Source organism: Alligator sinensis, unplaced genomic scaffold (genome assembly GCF_000455745.1).
Source record: "Alligator sinensis unplaced genomic scaffold, ASM45574v1 scaffold392_2, whole genome shotgun sequence".
NCBI lineage: Eukaryota > Metazoa > Chordata > Crocodylia > Alligatoridae > Alligator > Alligator sinensis.
The window spans coordinates 486,767-505,081 of NW_005842145.1; the positions used below are offsets into that span (position 1 = coordinate 486,767).

General features: G+C 43.6%; 2 protein-coding genes across 2 annotated transcripts in view; one reads left to right on the top strand and one right to left on the bottom strand.

The window, feature by feature from the left end:
* Positions 1-115: 115 nt before the first annotated feature.
* CDC37L1 (cell division cycle 37 like 1) lies at positions 116-9,763 on the bottom strand. The gene is made up of 7 exons (XM_025206195.1): positions 9,626-9,763; positions 8,528-8,809; positions 7,594-7,687; positions 4,227-4,342; positions 3,803-3,925; positions 2,547-2,711; positions 116-1,183 (listed from the first exon to the last, which is right to left on the bottom strand). Exons 1-7 carry the CDS (start codon positions 9,761-9,763, stop codon positions 1,082-1,084), a joined length of 1,020 nt encoding a protein of 339 aa, XP_025061980.1. The 3' UTR covers positions 116-1,081.
* Positions 9,764-11,663: 1,900 nt separating this feature from the next.
* Positions 11,664-18,315, top strand: part of SPATA6L (spermatogenesis associated 6 like) — a 75,697-nt gene continuing 69,045 nt past the window's right edge. Inside the window, exons 1-2 of the mRNA XM_006025406.3 lie at positions 11,664-11,716; positions 14,552-14,689. Of these exons, the coding sequence (XP_006025468.2) occupies positions 11,678-11,716; positions 14,552-14,689 (177 nt within the window). The 5' untranslated portion in view covers positions 11,664-11,677. The remainder of the gene's footprint in view (positions 11,717-14,551; positions 14,690-18,315) is intronic.

Consider the following 18,315-nt stretch of genomic DNA (forward strand, 5'->3'; position numbering starts at 1 on the left):
TGGAGCCGGCAGAGCCTCACTGGGGCAGGCAGCGGCTCCTCCCCAAGGTGAGGCAAGGCAGGGATGGAGGCCAGCACGGGCTCTGCCAGCTCTGGGGAAGTGTTCCACTAGACAGGCTGGGGCAGGGGGCTGGCGTGGGTTCCACCGGTTCCGGGGAACGGAGCACTTGCTCGGAGCCAGGGGAGTCCGTGCCTGGCTCCCGCCCCAGCCTCTCCTGGTGTGCGGCCTTGAAAAGGCTGTGCGCAGCCACACTTTTAGTTGTGTGCGGTCGCGCATGCACACACCTTGGAGGGAACCTTGGATCTCACCCTAATCAAAATACCTTAAGTTTCTCTCTATTCACTCCATCATTAAAAACCTCAATTTTTAAAAAAATTAACAGCACATGTAAGAGAGAGTCCACTTCTCAGTAATTCTACCACTGGAAATGCCAGTCCAGGCTCAATTCTAAGTAGTGAATTAGATTTGTGTTAGGCTACTTATGCTTTAGAGACAATCAGAAATAAGTTATTTTGACTGAAAGCAAGAGGTAAAATGTTATTCACTGTAGAAATAAAAAGTCAATATTTTAATCTCAGCCACCCAGATCTGTGCTGTGGATACCAGATATTGATTTATTGCTATTAATATAATAAAACCAGGTTTGAGAGCTTACTATGTCAGCAGTATAGCATAAGTACAACTGTGATCTCTAGTATTCATAGAGTGAGACATGGCCCTGTCTATAATAAAAGACTATAGCAGATTCCACCAAGAATCAACCACTTCTTGTAAACATTGGATTTGTGCAGATTTGTTTGTCATACTTTGATTCCTAAAATTAAGGATAAAGGCAAGTTTAGTAGCAGAAAAAACATCCAGTTTCACATTCGGCAATATACAAGGAACCCTTCTTTTTAAAAGACAACCGAAAACCTAGCAGCACGTTTTCAAACAAAATTACATGTCTTTCTAGATTACCCTCCCTCCAAAAAACAAATGCCAAAAATAAAGTGCAGCACCCATAAAAATAAGTATCAAGAAAATAGCCATGTTCTTTCTTTTATAATAAAAAGAGTACTTGGCCTCAGTCTTAACAATACTATACTGTGTCCATCATTTTGGATTCTTCATCATCTTTCTGTACCACTGAGTTTAAACTGCAGAGACCTGTGTTTATGCAACCTTGTAGAGTGCCTGCATTCTGCAACAGATAAAGAAAATAAACATTGAGAAAATATTTCTAAACAAGTATACATTTTGAGATCCTAATTCTGCACCTTTGACAACTGTTTAATTCCTTTTCATTGTTTGCATTTTGCAATTAAGAGACAAAGTTTTAATGGTGATACAAAAATGTGTGCATAACTAGTACAAACGGTAAGAAAACAGCTTAAAATGCACCACCCAGTTTTTAAATTCAAGAAGTCACATAACTTTTATATAAAGCTTGTATTTAGTTACGGAGGCTAGGAACTGCAATAAAAATATCTGTGTACTAAGTTACCTTGCACTCAGAAAGCAAATATAGTAAATTAAGTACCTTGATCAAAATTATTTCAAACCCAAGATTTAATTTGACCTGTTCCTCTGACACAACTTAAAAAAAAGTAACCATTTCCCACCCTCCCATTTAAACCATACTTTGTAAGCCTGAGACAGAGGTTGTCTGTACTGAAGTCCCTGTATTTCATTAGGGCAGCAGTCAGCAAGTTTAAGGGTGTGACCTAGAGAGAATGTGCTCAGGTCAAAGGAGAACAGATAGCATGGCGAGAAGTGACTCCTGCTGGAGATCCCTGCTGCTGAGGCCCCACATCCACAGGCTGGATCAAATAGCTCTGTGGGCCAGATTGCTGACCCCTGCATTAGGATACTGTGCTGTCCTTTTACTAGACTCAACTATCTTTTTGAGTGTAGGCTTCTACTGATGAAGCCATAGACTTTTTTTTTTTTTTTTTTTTTTTTAAACACCTGGGAGCTCATTTCACCTCTCCTAATGCAGAATTCCAAAATTACATATTTACACACAACAACAAAAAGAACCATGTGAGAGGGTAGTATGATTAGTTACATAATGCAACTTCTCCAGCTATTTGAAGTGGAAAATTACTCATAAAGTAGATTGAAGACACAGATTTAGTTGGATAGGATTGAATTACTAGGTAGTGAATTAATTTGACCTTGTGCTTTGTTGCTATTTGAAGTTTACAAGATGGAGTGTTTTTGAGCAACAGCTTGCCTTAAATATAAATAAGAGTGCGCACGCTTTGTTATTCCCAGCAAATGGTGCCTTATTTCTTTATTTTATTCCCCCTATAAAAGGCTGGGATAGTTTACAATAAGAAAACCCAAGATAAATTATAAAAAGATAAAATATTAAAATAAATATGTAATAAATAAACTCCCCAGATAGTGCCCCAAAATTAACAACTGCTAAAAGCCTGTTCCAAGCAAAGGCCTTACAATGCTTCTTTACTTCATGCAGTCCTTTTTAAAATCAAAGGTACTACTTCACATAAAAGGAGGCAGAATCTCGTCACAGCAAAATTTATTTAATAAAAACCTACCTGTGGCAAAGACTCTAACCCTCCCACAGAACCAAGACCAGCATAGACACTGGGATTCTGTACCGACATAGCTTGAAAACTGTGCGACTGGGAACAGATTCTTACTCTTGATTTGAACGCTTCGAGTTCATTTTTAAAAGCTTCGATATAGCCTTCTTCTCCTGCCTGGAAAAGAAAAGGTTGTATATTATTAAATATTCCCTCAGTTTCATAGCCAACATTTTACTTGAGCCGAAAATTTTACTAGGCATGCATTGTAAAAGAAAAATGTTATGTAACAAAGGACAGATGAGTAAAGTATTTCATGTAACATCCTCTTCAGATGAAAATGTTTGGGACAAAACTAATATCGCCTTTGTCATACATTAGCTACAAAGAATTCAGATGGATTTATATATTCATAACAGTTTAAATATTTTGGTCTGAGACAGGAAGACTGTTTGTTACAGGGAGCTATATGACAACCTGATTTTGTCACCCTTCTCTCCCCTACCCTATCCCAACTGCCCTGCATCACTGAAAATGATACTGACCACACGGTACATGCAGTTCTCTCAGAATAGTATTTCCCTGACCATAGGCTAACCACTATGGAAAGATCCAGTTATCTTCACTCTTCATCCAGGGCTTCCCTGCTACTTGCGAATATAGCTATCCAGGCCCTGACAATGCTGCACCTGGTTGACTTCAAAGGATTACTGAGGAGAGAGAAACAGTGTGCTTTCCTCAAGATGTTGAGCAGCCTTTCTGGCACATCAAGAGCCCAGTAGCTTGAGACATTAATCTAGTCATTAAATTATCTCCTTTCCTTCGTAGACAGTACAATAGGAAGATTGCCTGTCAAATCTCTCTCTCTTCCTGTAGAATCAATACTTTCTACTGGAAAAAAAGGAATTATATGGAGCTCTTTTCTTTCAGTAAGTAGAAGTGGGAGATAACTTTAATTCTTTTATATACAAATAATATGGGATGAAAATTAATCATAGGATTATATAACAGTAAATATACATTTGCTATATATTCTGTTCCCTCTGCTGGACAGTCCAAAGTGCATAAGAAAATCCATTGGGCCTCAGTTCCCAAGTCTAGAATTACACAGACTACTGTCAACAACCCACCTTTGCCCTTAGCCTGCAGTCAATAACCTAGTCACATATTTAGCTTCTGGTTGTTAAGGAAAAAATCTCAGCTATTTTCGAATCCCACGTGGAAAATCCTAGGGAGCCTCCTAGCCTTGAAGAGAAAATACAACTTACTCTGGCTCTCTGGAAAAACAGACGAAAACAGCCTCTGGGATCCACATTACAACTTTTGGCCATTTCTATGATGAACTGCATCACAACTGCCTGGTGTGCTACTTGTTCCATCAGAGCTCCTTTCTGGAAACAAGGAAGTTACATAGTTGAAAAAGACTTTCGGCAAGTGTGCAGCTACTATTTTAGGAGTACTTTCCATCTGAACCATGAAGAGATGAGAATTGGCACTTGGAAAAGTAGAAGAATTGATAATAAGTTATAATGAAGAAAGAGATTTTGACCAACAAGGTAACTAGAAATGTGGGGCAGTAATAGGTCACATTAAATGGCTTATCAACTTGAATCACCTTGCTGTAGGAAAACTTGTAAGTGGGAAAAATTGCACTTTCATACAGACTCAAGCAATTTAAGATTTGTCCAATACCTGTTCAGCTTCTAGATGAAAACACCATAAAATGAGATATCTAGCTGTTTCTTCACATACAAGGTATGGGTGATCTGATAAAAATCTCTGACTATCATCCCATCTGCTCAGCATGCCTAATGAAAAAAGAATCAGAAAAATCAAGTGTCATATACCCGAAAGCTTGGCAAGAAGAAGTTTTCCAACTATTTGAGTCGGTCTAATAAAAGATATCAGATTTACCCAAAGAACCTTGTCTGCCATTTGTATAAGAACAATTTATTCTTCAGAGCTGAGAGCTATTTTAATGTAGCAGAGACCATAACTACCTTCCGACTGGTATATATTAGCACAAAAACTTCTAGACACTTCACTGCAATCTCAGAGGTAGCGTGCAAATTAAATTAAATTTAGCCTTTTCCAACTCTTACTTGAGCAAACAACCAGAACATTACAGACCGTATGATCAGACAAACACTACAAGTAATTGAGACCACTTATTAACGAAAAGCCTTTCAGAGTTAGCAGGTAAGGCATGAAACAAAACGGACAGACAATGACGTATGTGGCTTGTTGAGGATTTTTTTTTTGTTATATAAAAAGTTAATCTTTGCAAGGGAATATTAGTCCAAGGGAAAAGGTCAAATGAGAAAGAGAAGGCATTGTGGGGAAAGAAATACAACTTTGCGTGCATTCTCTACAGTATGTGCAAGTGTGCAGGCATTTACTCAAAATTCAGGTCATGAGACTAGGGTTTGTTTTTTTTTTTTTTTTAAATACACAAACTGGTTTTAATTATGAGATTTGAATAGTATTGAGATCCATTTAAGCTGTGGGTCCAGTAAGGAGATGCAGTGCTTCATCATTCTGTATCATATTTGTGAATACAGAAAATTGGTAAATTACTGAATAGTCAGACATAACTGCTTCAAATTTGTTCCTAATGAACATATGGCCAAAAATAGCAAACCACGTACAATTTTTTGCACTTTTCAGCAGAAATGTCACAGACAAAAAGTACATTTAAGACGCATATCTCTTCTTGCTTGTCAGGCCATATAGATTGAAGTCTCCACTGCCTCTTTTGTGTCTGTTCAGTAGCTAGAATAGTTCTGTTGCTCCACTGCCAACGTAATAGATTAATTTAAACTGAGAGAACACTAAAAACTGTCTTCTGATGGGGTAATATTTTAATATTTTTAGTTATATGTACAAAGACAGCAGGAGAAAGCTGCATCTTGCAACTGATTTGGATACATAAGTTTATAACCATAAACTCAGCTGAACAAGCAGCCAAGAGATTTACACAGCCAGTATTCAAAGAGGTAAAATAAAGACTCAGTAGACACACTGCTGCAACAAGGCTGTTCCTGTATCATCATCTCGTTCAAAAGATCTCAGAGGCAGACCTTGAACCACTGGACACCTGTGGAACACTTCCTTGCAGGCTGCAGAAAAGCTAGCTAGCCATATCATGCTGACTCTCTATGTTCTCAGCTATTATATTTCACTGAAAGACAGTGAAATCTGAATTAATTGTTAAATACTTTTGTATGTAAGCTGTTGCTTTCCTGGTTGCAGGGAGGTTATGCAACCAGGAGTGGAAAGAGGTGACCTATCCCATTACTAAAATACCATACTATGAAAAAAGCAAAAAGAACTCTGAAATTCCAGAATATTTTCCATAGTACAGCTTTCAGTTTCACACAGAAATGAACGATTAACTTTAGCTTTAAATATTTCTCATTTTTACCAAGGTCATTATATTAGGTTTTAAGTTTTCTGAACACAAGAGCAATAATAAAGACCCATTCAAATTTACAGAATTTTCTGTTGAAGGTGACTGAGTTTCAATACTATAAGACAGTACACAATAGGCAATCCTATCATAACTATAAAAGACCAATTTGCACGTGGAAAAAAGGAGCACAGACAGATTTAAAATCAAGTTTTAGCTGTAGAATTAGTGACATCTAGTGGATAGTTTGCCGTATTTGGATACACAGTCATGGTGTTCCATGGCATGTGGATCCATGTCATCTGGCCTACTGGGTTCTGCCTAGGTCCAGAAGTTTGGTGGCAGCGGAGCCATGGTGATTATTGCTACCATATTTCCAAAGTCCAAAGCTAGATGACATGGTTGTGTGTGCTGGATCAAGCTGGGGTGAGAGGCATAATCTGGGTATGCAGGTCTGGAGCTCTCCTGCTCGGATTGCATCCTCATGCCAACCCCATACTGGATCAGGCTCAGGGAACAATCCCGTGCACTGGATCTGGCTTGTGTACCAGCTCTGAAAGGTTGGGCACTGCTGGGACAGACCATTCCATGCCTCACTTACTATGAATAGCTGTTAGCTTGATTTAAAAGCTTTTTCTTCTAGTAAAACCATTGTGTCTATTAAAGTTCTGTCTTTGCCATGTAAGCCATAAAGGCAACACAGACAAAGATGCGTGCGCGCACACACGCGCGCACACACACACACACAATACCAAGCACTTTTATAGACAGGATTTGACAAATACATCTGTTAGTACCCAATAATACACAGTATTCCCCCATGACACATTTGGAAAGGAGGGTGCAGATCAAGATGGGAAAGGAATCATTAATCAGTTTCTACAGCATTCAACGCCAGTGCAGTGCCTAGAGGCCAATACCTAACTATCATTTTCCCCAAGCAACACTGTGAAACAAACAAGAACTGTTCACTCTGCAACAAGTTTTATGAAAGCCTAGAGTAAGAGCATAAGCAGGTAAGAAAGAAAGACTCCCCCCGCCCCCACCCCACCAAAAATCCCACAGTCGCAACATTCTCTGGAAGCAGTGGTGATTTTCTCCTAGTCTCTCCTTGCTTTTCTCCCCAAAGGTGAAACTCTCAGCCTTGAAGGTGCTTTGTGCTCAATGCAGCAGAACAAGTTTACAAGAGTTTTTAATATCTGAACTGTTAGAAATTTAGTCACTCAGCTGTCATTCCCATGGACAGATACACTTTCAATAAACAAAGGAGCCAATGTTTACCCTTCAAAAAAACAACCCATCAAAACTTAGCTTGTCATTGGTCTAATATCAATTTCCACAGAACTGCAGGTTAAATCGCTAGATCCCTTCATTGCAGAATAACAGATTTGCCAAGCACTGAATTTTATTAAAAACACTTAGTCATGGTGGAATCCAGACTTCTAAGGATGTAGTTTCCTCTCCTTTAAAATGACTATTTTTTCTTTTGAGCATCAAAAATAAAATCCCAGCACCCTGACAGGTAAGAAACTAGATGCTGGTCTCTGCTAATCATTGGTGCTGCCCATTTTGTAAGAAAAACAGAAAGAGTCTAGCTACACCCAAAGAAGAAATAAAAACTGCAAAAAATTGGGAAAAAAGTATTCTTACCAAAGTGTCTGATCTTTTGTTCATGTTTCTGCATGAATGATTTAGATGCATCTTCATCTTCTACCTCTTTTCCTGTATTTTGATTAATAAAACTCTAAGGGGAGGTGGGAAGAATATGCACGTTAGTTTCAATTACACAAAAGCCTTCACTCTGTTTTCAACTACGTCAGGCTAGAAATATCATTTTGACAGAATCATGGAGATGGAAGGGACCCCAAAGGATCATCGTGTCCAGCCCCCTGCATGAGCAGGAAAGACATCTGGGGTCAGATGACCCCAGCCAGGTGACTGTCCAGTCTTCTCCTGAAGACCTCTAGGGTAGATGATTGCACTACCTCTGGGGGGAGCTTGTTACATAGTCTGGACACCCTAGTTGATGCATTCCATTTAGTTACTTTAGCACACATAAAAACATGATGGGAGACGTAAGATTTTAAACAGCTGAAAATGGAATTACACCTCTCAATGTCTGATCCTGTATTGGTTTTTGAAATAGCAATATTGTGCTTCAAAATGTTTCCAACACTGACAGAAAGTTATGCATTTCTAAAACAAAGAATTGGTTGTTTCCTTTTATATTATTTAGTATTTGAAAGCTTGATACTGTAGACAATTGAGTGATGAACAGGAACAAGGTAATACTGGAACCAAATGCTATCATGTGAACCAATTGTTTTGGACTGATGAAACGTCTGACCCCGACTAGCCAGCGTAAACCACCTTCCATGTTTGCTATATCAGCAAAGCATACACTGCTTGGTAGTTATTAGAATAAGTAAGAAGCACACCCAACTCAAGTCTTGCAATATTGACAATTTCAGGATTTAAAGCATGCTCAATAAATTATAGTGAGAGATGCAACACAAATGCCCAGATTCAGCTACCAGTGCCACGCCTCCTATTTTTACCTAGATTTATGGAAGTTGGTTTGTACCTTATTAAATACTTCCTTGCTAACAGAATCAGTGCAAGAGAGATTCTGTTTCTCTCTCTGTATTAGCGCTGCTTCTTTTTGTCTCCATTCTTCCTCCCGCTGCCTCAGCTCTGAAGCTTCAGTCTGTGCTTTGGCATTTTCCTGATCCAAGGACTCTGAGTTGTGCAGCGCCAAACTCCCGAGCTTCTGCTGGGCTTCCGCAAGGTTCCACTTGCACTCCACGGAGCTCTTCACACACTCCTTCTGCTTTTGGCAAGCTAGTTCAATCCCATGGCTATATATCTGTATGAAAACACACACACACAGTTACATAGGGAAGCGGAAAGAACTGAGGTACTGTATGCAGAGGGATACAGTTAGCTCCACAACTGAATCCTGACATGGCAAAGTTTTTATATTCTGAACAACGACTAAGCATGGCATTACAGCAGGAGAACGTTTATCTCAGAGTTTTACCCCTCATATTTGTTCAATATACAAAGAAAAATATTTCCAGCAACTCCCAGCCTTGTGAAACGACAGACTGTGCATCAATCGCTGGTGGTGAGCCTTTTCCAAGGCGTAGCGATTGTTATGATACACAAAGCCAGGATAAATCTGCTGGCTCGCTCTCCCCATTTATTCTGCGGTGCTGGCCAAAACTGGAGTATCTGTTAGGGCCATCTGCAGCGTACACGACCATAACACCACATTAATCAATACTGTTTACGCCCCAGAGATCAAGTATCATATTTTTTTAACATGCCGCGTGGCGAGAAAACACATAAAAGCGTGACCTCCGGGAATCTTCGGGGAACCAGAAAACAGGAGAGACGCTTTGCAGCTCAAGGCCACACTGGCGCTCCGAGTCACACCGGGGGCAACGAGAGCTGCAGTGATTCTCAGCTGCTTACGCTCTGGGCTCTGCACCGGGCCAGTCTCCCTGTACCCCGACCAGCTGCTCGCTCAACCTCACCCAAAAGCCAGATATGAAGAGGGAGCTGAGGGCCCGGCACCCCCAGCCCAGGCGCCGCCCGGGGTGGGGGGGGGCGTTGCCTGCCCCGACACCGCACGGCCCTGGGGGGAGGGCGGAGCGGAGCGGGGCAGGGCGGGCGGTACCTGCGGGTGGGCGGCAGCGGGCCACCACCGGCGCCACCCGGACCCGCGAGGAGCCCCGGCCGGAAATGAGGGAGTAGATACTTCCGGCAACAGACTTGACCTCACCGCGCGCTGGCCCCGCCTCCTCGCCCGAGTCATGTGGGCCGCGCGTGTTTTCCTGCGCATGCGCGCGCAAGTGAGTAGCCCGGGAGCCACTGAGGGCGCGCGCATGCGTAGTCGGTCAGCCTCTGGCGCGGGGAGTCATTGGCTGGGGGCGGCGGGGCGGGGCGAAAGACCGGGGCGGGGAGGGGGGGGGAGTCATTGGCTGGCGCAGTCGGGGCGGTGCAAAGCCCGAGACGGAGAGGGCTTCGAGCTGCTGGGCTCCGATTACCACCGTATATGATGTTTGCGTGACGTCATACTGCATGCCATGTACGTCATAGTTTATAGTAACATTCGCTGAAGATATTACGGCTGCAGTGCAGCTTATTTTCAAGCTGGGACCGCCCTGGTCACGCGGGGACAAAATTCCCGTGGCATATCTACGTGCATGGGCGTTGCTCTGCTGCACCGCCTTCCTGCCCGTAGAGGGGGCGAGGGCCCCTCGCTGCCGTCTCTGGCTGCGGGAAGTCGCCTAGAGCCTGGCCACCTATATTGACACCCTTTTTGAACACACGAGGGTGGGGGTCTCTACTGCAAACATAACCTTAGGCTGCAACCCATAGCTGAGAGCTGCCTTGGCTTTTTTTATATGTATACCAGGCTCATTGTGTAATGCACGCACACAACTATCAGTTGTTGTAAAGCGGCAATACTTAGGAGTTTCCGAAATGAGAGCAGTGAGTCTCCACCAGGTGCAGCAGCACCCCAGGCTGTCTGGAGATCCTTTCAACTGCCACAGGGTGCCACACAATGGCAGCACTGTTAGGTGTGCAAATCCGAGTCACAAGAGAAACCCAGGGGTTTCAAATAGAAATCCACAGCTGTAGCCTTTTGGGGTTTTTTTCACAACAGAAAAAAAAGCTGTCATTTTTTTCTGTAGTGAAAAAAAAGGGCGGGGGCTGGGGATGAAAGAGCTGCCAGAATCTGTGGGGTGCCTTGAATCTATCCAGGGGTGCCCCAGGTCTATCCAGGAGTGCATCCAGTCTATCCAGGGGTGCCTCGAGTCTAAAAAGGTTGTGAACCACTAAACTAGAGGTTACTAGGCTGATTAGGTGCAGACTTCCTAGTGTGTGGCAGGGAGAAACAACCAAAAAAGCAAACTAAAACAACAAACTACCTTGTTTGCCTAGAGACCACAGAGAAAAATATCTTTTGCGAATGAACATGTTGGGGGAACATGAACATTTCCCCCCTCCTGAAGGTTGGGACTGAGAGGCTGGGAATGTGGAGCAAGTCCTAAAGAAACCTAAACCATCACATGCCCAGGGTGACACAAACGCTGCCCCCAACAGCACAGCTTGCACCCAGGCCTCACCCAAAGCCAACACAGAGGCAAGTACAGGCCTGGCAAGTGGGACTTTGCCTGGTGCCACCATCTTAGGCATGGCCTGCTACATGCATGCCCACTGCCACACCTTGCAGCTTCTGTGGTAGGCAGCGGGGTGCAGATCTTCAAGACCCATGTTACACATACTCCCCTCCCCCCACACACACTTGTGTGCACGCACGTGGCATGCAGATGTCACCTGTGCAGGCAGCCTTGCACACGCACGCCCTGACCCCCCACTCCCAGACCGCATGGAGCAAGGATGGGGAGATTTCTTTCCCTGGCCGCACCCCTCTCCCCCAGCCCGCCGGCCGTGTCCGGGCAGGCGCAGAGCTGGGTGCCACGCGCCCGCAGGGGGCGCCCAGCCGCTGTCTCAGAGTTCTGAAGACTGAACGTTGCAACATTTGCGTTTCCATGGCAACGCGACGCTTCCCCCCCCCCCCCACTACCCCGGGAAGAGCCGCCCATATCCAGGGAAGAGCAGCCCAGGGGCCGGCGGAGCTGGGCCGGGGAAATCCCCCTCTCTGCCCCCCCTGCGGAGGCTCCGGGGTCCTCCCACCCCCGGCGCCCGACCCTGGGGCGAGATGCCTCTGAAGGTGGTGGTGGAGCTGCAGATCCACGCGGTGAGGGGCAGGGCAGAGGGTGGGGAGTGATGCTGCTGGAGGTTTGAGCTTTCCTAGCAGAGCCCGCTGACCTGCGTTGCTCTGCTGCTCTGAAATCCCCACGGCTGGAGCAGTTTTCCGCGTTACTGCCACCAGGGTGTTATTGCTTCCCTGCTCTGCAAAGGGAGCAGGAGGCCGCTGTAAGTGTCCCCCAGCTGCCCTCACAGCAAGGCTGGGATGAAATTACCCTACACAGGGTGCAGCCATACGCCACTGCCTTGCTTTTTTTCCATGGGTTTAGCTCATCAGCCACAAGACTGCAAAGGTCTGTTTTGGTCACAGGGATACACAATGTGTTTTATAGTTTCATAGTTGTTTGAGGGCTGGAAGGGACCTTACAGATCATCGGGTCCAGCCCCCCTGCGCTTGGGCTGGAAAGACTGCTGGGATCTGATGACGCCAGGAAGATGAGTGTCAAGATGCTTTTTGAAGATTGGCAGGGTGTCTCAGGGGGCAAGTGTGGAAAGCCAAGTGTATGGCAGCTAAGGACGTCTGTGTGAGAATGGAAGAATTGCTGATTTAACCTGTCAGGATCAAACATTGCATTAGTTCAGCTATCCTCAACCAGGGTGATGTGAGGGTGGCAGGGTGCTTTGCAATATTAGCACTGGGAGGTATGCAAGCATCTATATGTGATTCACAAAATAAACCCTGAGATTTCAAACTGGAATCATGCTGACCTGTTGTGGGCTTTCTGGGTTCTTTGCAACAGAAGAATTTCTCTGCTACTTTTCTGAAGGCAAAAAAAATGATTGGAATGGAAAAGCTGGACTTTTCCAAAAGGTGCCTTGAGGTGAATAAGGTTGAGAATCACTGGTTAAACAAATGTCAGGACTCCTCTAATTGTGCATTTGTCTTTTGGAGGATTATTGTGGCTGTTCAGAGTCTACTCAGAAGAGATTATAGTAATCTGTAGCACTTTGATAGGTCTTGCGAGTAGATGGAGAAATAGCTCTTTTAAAAAAAGTTTCTTTTAGCTGCTAGCCTTCCAGTCATCTCCTTCAGATATAATATTTCAGTGTCTATTAAGTAAAAGGCTAATATCCAAGAAATCTGTCTGGTTGCATGAATACAATTGTTGGGGAACAGAAATTGCCACATAGATAAACATATGGAATAGACCTCTCATTCAAAATTTCTGAAGTAAAGGAACAAACCCAAAGAAAACATGTTGAGGCCTCATTCTGCAATACTTCCTTGATTTTCAAAGCAATTTTGCCGGAGTCAGGGATTCGATGGTTGGAGCTTATCTATGTATTGTATCTGTTTATCAGCAGTATAGTGTATTAGTGATGGAATACATTAGTTGACAGAGGAAAACAATACTAAGAATCAAACAAATGAATTAGTATTTGGTTGAGGGACTCTGAAAACAATGCAAGAACTACATGGCAGTTGTTGCAACTGTGTATATTTTAAATCACACTGCCTTTATCTCTGGAGCATATTTTAAGGACAAATTCCAAAGGTGTAGAGTAGTCATGCCATGCCATGCCATGCCATGCCATAATATGCAGTTATAACAGGTATATTGTTTTTGAGTTTATGAATCCAGACTCATGGATAAAGATCTATTCTCAAGGGTTTTCAACTTCATAGTCTTTCTGGTACAACACTGCTGATGAAAAAAATCAGGCAGGCAACCCTGGGCACTCTACACAAGACATTTATTGCAGAGGTGCCTAAAGTAATTAGTTCTGCAGTAAAGTCTCTTTATCTACATGTCCAGCCCTATTAGGCTGGGGTAAACTAACTCTGCCATAGGTTAGTACTTGTAAATACAAATATTATCCTATGGCAGATTTCTTTAGTTTGCAGCAACACATGTGTAGATGCTGATGGGACTGGCTGGGGCACAAGAGTGCTTCAGTGCGGGGGCTGCCTGCTGACTAGCCCTGCATGGAAGCACCCTTGTGCCCCAGCCAGCCCCTCCACAGCATGTTGAGCTGGGTTGGACCAGCCCTTGGCTCACAGGCTGAACCCCCAGGGTCTTTGCCAGCTGGGGCTGCTCCGACTCTGCTCAATGTGCTGTGGTCCTGGGCACACGTGTAAATGTGTTGCCCAGGAGCAATAAACTCCAGCATGATAAGTGTTGGAGTTAATTGTGTTGTATTAATTGCATGTATAGACATGCCCCCTGACTATTAAAATGATGCAACATGCTAAGAATGAAAAAATGATGCAAACGTGTTCCGGTTAGAATACATGCCAAAGATGGGGGATTCAGAAGTGTCATGGTAACTTATGAGCACAAGTTGCATTTAAAGTCTTGTGGTAACTTCTGATTGTAAATTAACAGAGGGACTTTGGCATATCCCATTCCAGAAGCCCAGATCTGCCTTTCTGTACACAACTGTAATTTCTATTAATGTAACTGAAGGCGGAACTGGGTTCTAAGGACACATCTACACTGCCTCTGGACTGTGCTGGGGAGCATTGGGGATGCCTTCTCTGCACATGCTGGACTCCAAAAGAGATGCTCTAGGCATGCATGCCAGTACACTTGATGTTTTAGGTGTGCTTACTCCTGTCATAAGGCAGCTGTATTACATCCATTTTGGGGTGTAGTATGCTCAGAGTGAGGATGCTGTGCTCGCTGTCACACTTCCCAGGGACTGTGATAGAGAGACTCCTGTTGACTGCTTCCATAGGAAAGTCAATGGCATAGACACTGAGCTACCCTCTCAGCTGTAGCAGCGATTCTTGCAGATTGTGCTTGATGCATATTGATGACAGTGTGGGGAGGTATGACCAGGAACATTCAGATAACCATGGTTGTTTTCTTTCTTTCATAAGGTCACGTGCCCTGGTGTGTTCTTGCCAGAGAAACATGGCGTTTACCTCAGTGTCTGCATCCTGGGTCAATACAAGGAGACAGACTGCCTTCCTCCAATTTTTCCCCTCTTGTTTCATGAGAAGATGTGGTTTGAAAAGGTGATTTTCACTTGTTATATGATTTAGGCTTGAGTCTCTACACTACAACATTCACTTATTTGATTTCAAGAAGCATTTTTGTTCTAATTTACATGTGTTTGTGTAGCGTACACAGAGGTGATTGCACAATAGCTTAAAATGAAGTCTTACTCTTATATATAGGGCCTCCATAAAATCCTTGTGCACATCTACATTTTAATAACTTAGGTTGTATGTATGATAGAAACAATCTGTAAACGGCATTTAAAAGCAAATTTATTAAATTTTTAGGACAACTAGAGTACACAGTGCTAGACTTCATAAGTAATAATGAATTTATTCTTAAATAAGATGGAGCTCTGTGCCACTATGCTCTGAATGTATGACAGTTTCTAAATGATGTTTTTCCAGACAAGTGGCTAGGCAGAGGTGGACTAATTGATTGGCCACCTCGTTCACCTGACCTACCGCTGTTGGACTTCTTTTTATGGGGACATGTTAAAAGTGTAGTTTACTTGTCAAAACCATGTTCTTTGGTGGAACTTAGGGCTAGGATCGCCAATGCAATTAGTGCAGTAACTCAAGACCAACTGGGAAACATTTTCAAGGAGTTGGAAGATCGGATTGAGCACGGTATCATGATGGATGGTGGTTATGTTGAAGTCTAGCATTGTGTACTCTAGTTTTCCTGAAACTTTAATAAACTTTTTTAAATGCCATTTTCAGATTGTTTCTATCATACCTACAACCCAAGCTATTAAAGTTTAAAAGTGCACAAGGACTTTATGAAGACCCTGTATTGTGAGGGAGGATGGTGGGGGACATGGAAGGGTGGGTCTAAGTTTATGGGGGGCTGTAGGTGTGTGGATAAGTGGGGTGTGGGTGGGTATGCTCTCTCTCTCTGCCTCCCTCACTGCACACACAGACTGTCCCCCATTGCGCACAGGCACACACACACACACACACACACACACACACACACACACACACAGAGTCTCTCCCTCCCTCATTGCTCTCTTTTTCTCTCTCCCCCCATCCCTCATTGCAGAGATGTGAGTGCACACATGTGCACACACACTCTCTCGCTCCTGGCCCTGGGGTACCAGCACGGGCCTTATGCTCCTGCAGTCCGGCGGGAGTGTGGGGCACGTGGTGCTGGAGCAGCTGGTGGGCATGCAGGGAAGCAGTGAAAGCTGCAGCAAGCAGAGGCTTCTGGGTAGGGGGGCAGGGGTGAGAGGGGGTTGGGGATGGGGCGGGCCTGGGCTGGCCTTGCTACTGAGTCCTGCCAGCTCCCCCTGGATCCTACTGCCCTTGTCTCCTGTCAACTTTGACAGGCAGCCAGGAGCAGATAAATACAAATTTTTTAAATTTTTAGGGGCCCCGCAGGCCAGATAGAATGGCTTGGTGGGCCAGATGTGGCCCACGGGCCATATTTTGCCCACCCCTGCTCTACAGTTTGAACCCTTTATGGTCATTAATACCTGTACAAACTGGGTGTAAAACTTTACAGCTAGAGAAGTCTGTTCTGATGTAATTTTAAATTCACTTTCTGCACAAAGGAACAGGTTTTGTATTTCTATAACCCTCTGCAATCTGAATTTCTTTTGACAGTAGTGACATTTGATGGATATGGACGAATGATTAAATTGCAGTGGTGTTAGGTAATCTTATATAATCTCCGAACAACAGTGGCATATTAGGATACTTGCTCTGAAATAATTTTGTTGAAAACTTTTTTCTGTGGAAACAAAACAATATCTCCTTTTTTGGATGACTATCTTTGTTCATGATTTTCATGATACCAGCAGACAGATAACTAAAAATAAAGACCTAAAGAAGTGACAGATAAATTCCTTTACTAATATTTCATGTGCCATTTTAAAATCTGCAATAAGTGAGAATACAAGACCTCATCTTTAATTTTCTTGGGAGCAAATAAGGCTTGGATAATTGTAAAATGTCTTGAAATGGTTTTGGAAATACTTTGCTCTGTGTCTATGCTGCAAATACATTTCTTGAACATATATTCTTTTAAAACAGATGTAATAACACTTGTGTCTCTCCCTAGCGGTCTGTTGAATACCTTGAAATCACTATAAGAGTAATCAGGTTTTAAGTGTTGTTCCTAGTCCCCCTTGTTCTTTCTGTAGTTGTTCTTGTTCTGCTCTTTTAGAAGAACCCAAGCTCTGCTTTAATTAACTACTCTTTTGACATTTCTAGTAAAATTCCTTCCTCTAAAGGACATGGTGGTATTTCCCTCTCTCCCTAGGCTGTGGGGAGCATTGAAGATGAGCAGAGAATGAATCAATAGACACAGGGGCCTTAGTGGACCCTTTTTAATGTTTTCCAATAGAGAAAAGTGCTTTCTTACCTTGTGTTATTTAACTTAGGGTAACTAACACAAGGAGGAATCCTAGTGAAGACAAAAACAATTATAGTTTTAACGTGTGTCCACATGTCAAGATAAATCCTAGCCTACCTTTTAATCTAGGGCCCAAGGGCCTCATGTGGCCTGCAAGGAGTTAATTTGTGGCCCCTTGGCTCCTACCCAGCCACTGCTACCCCCATCACTGCAGCTGTAGTTGCAGCTGGAGTCACTGGCCTTTCCCCCTCCTTCTTCCAGCTTCCATTTCCTGCCACTGCCCCAAAGGGCATTGCTGTGTGATAGCACAGCCCAGTGGGTTCCAGGGGAGCCTGTAGCCTGGTATACTGGTGCAACATGATGCAGCACTAAAGTCCATGGTCAAGAAACTGAGGGCGAGTCTGGGGTGCCTGTACATGTGGGGCAGTGATGGGGGTGGGGGGTGGGAGAAGGGGGACGTCTGTGCAGTGTGCAGCCTGAGGGGCCTGTGGCTTGCCTTTGGTGGGGTGGTGCATAGGGGTCGCAGCCCTGTTACAAATTGGTCAGATCAGCCTTAATCCTTACTTAAACTTCTTACTAACATGAAAACTACAGACTGGCTTATCTTTACTGTGATTTTATCTCATGCTAGTTACCATGTGTTAGCTAAAGATTTTTTCTTAGTGAAGATGCACTTTGGTTTGGTCTCTTCCAGAAAGACTGTCACTAGTGTACTGTCCTGCAAGCTTCAACAATACCATATTTTCTTGCATATTACATATTCTGGAATATAATATGCATCTTATTTTTGAAAGGCAGAATGAAGAAAAAAGATTTTTCCAGAGTTACAGCTTCATAGTGCAGGGACAGAACCTATTCTTCACCTGATTCACCTTCCCTTTCCTGTTTGACTAAAGCTGCAACCCTAGTTGCTGCTGAAGACTAGTCTCTATGGGTGGATCTGTGATTCTGAAAAGATCTAATAAGTTTCCAGAGCTATGAAATTGGAGGCAAGAGAGACCAGGAGCAGCGAGTGGACAAGAAAATTGCCACAAAAAAGCTTAGCTTGATTGGTGGAACACTAAGACCATTACAAAGGAGAGAAGATCATTAACACCTGTGGAATGAAAAACAACGATCCATTAAGTCAACTGATTCTCTTAGCTGCATGAATAATAATGTCACAGTTGCTGCAGTGTGAGCAAGAATCAAAGCAGGGTGCTTCTATCCGGGGCAAAAAATCAGCTTCCCTGCTTAATACATGCACTCCAATTTGATTTGAGGAGGGGAGGGGGGCGCGGAGGGA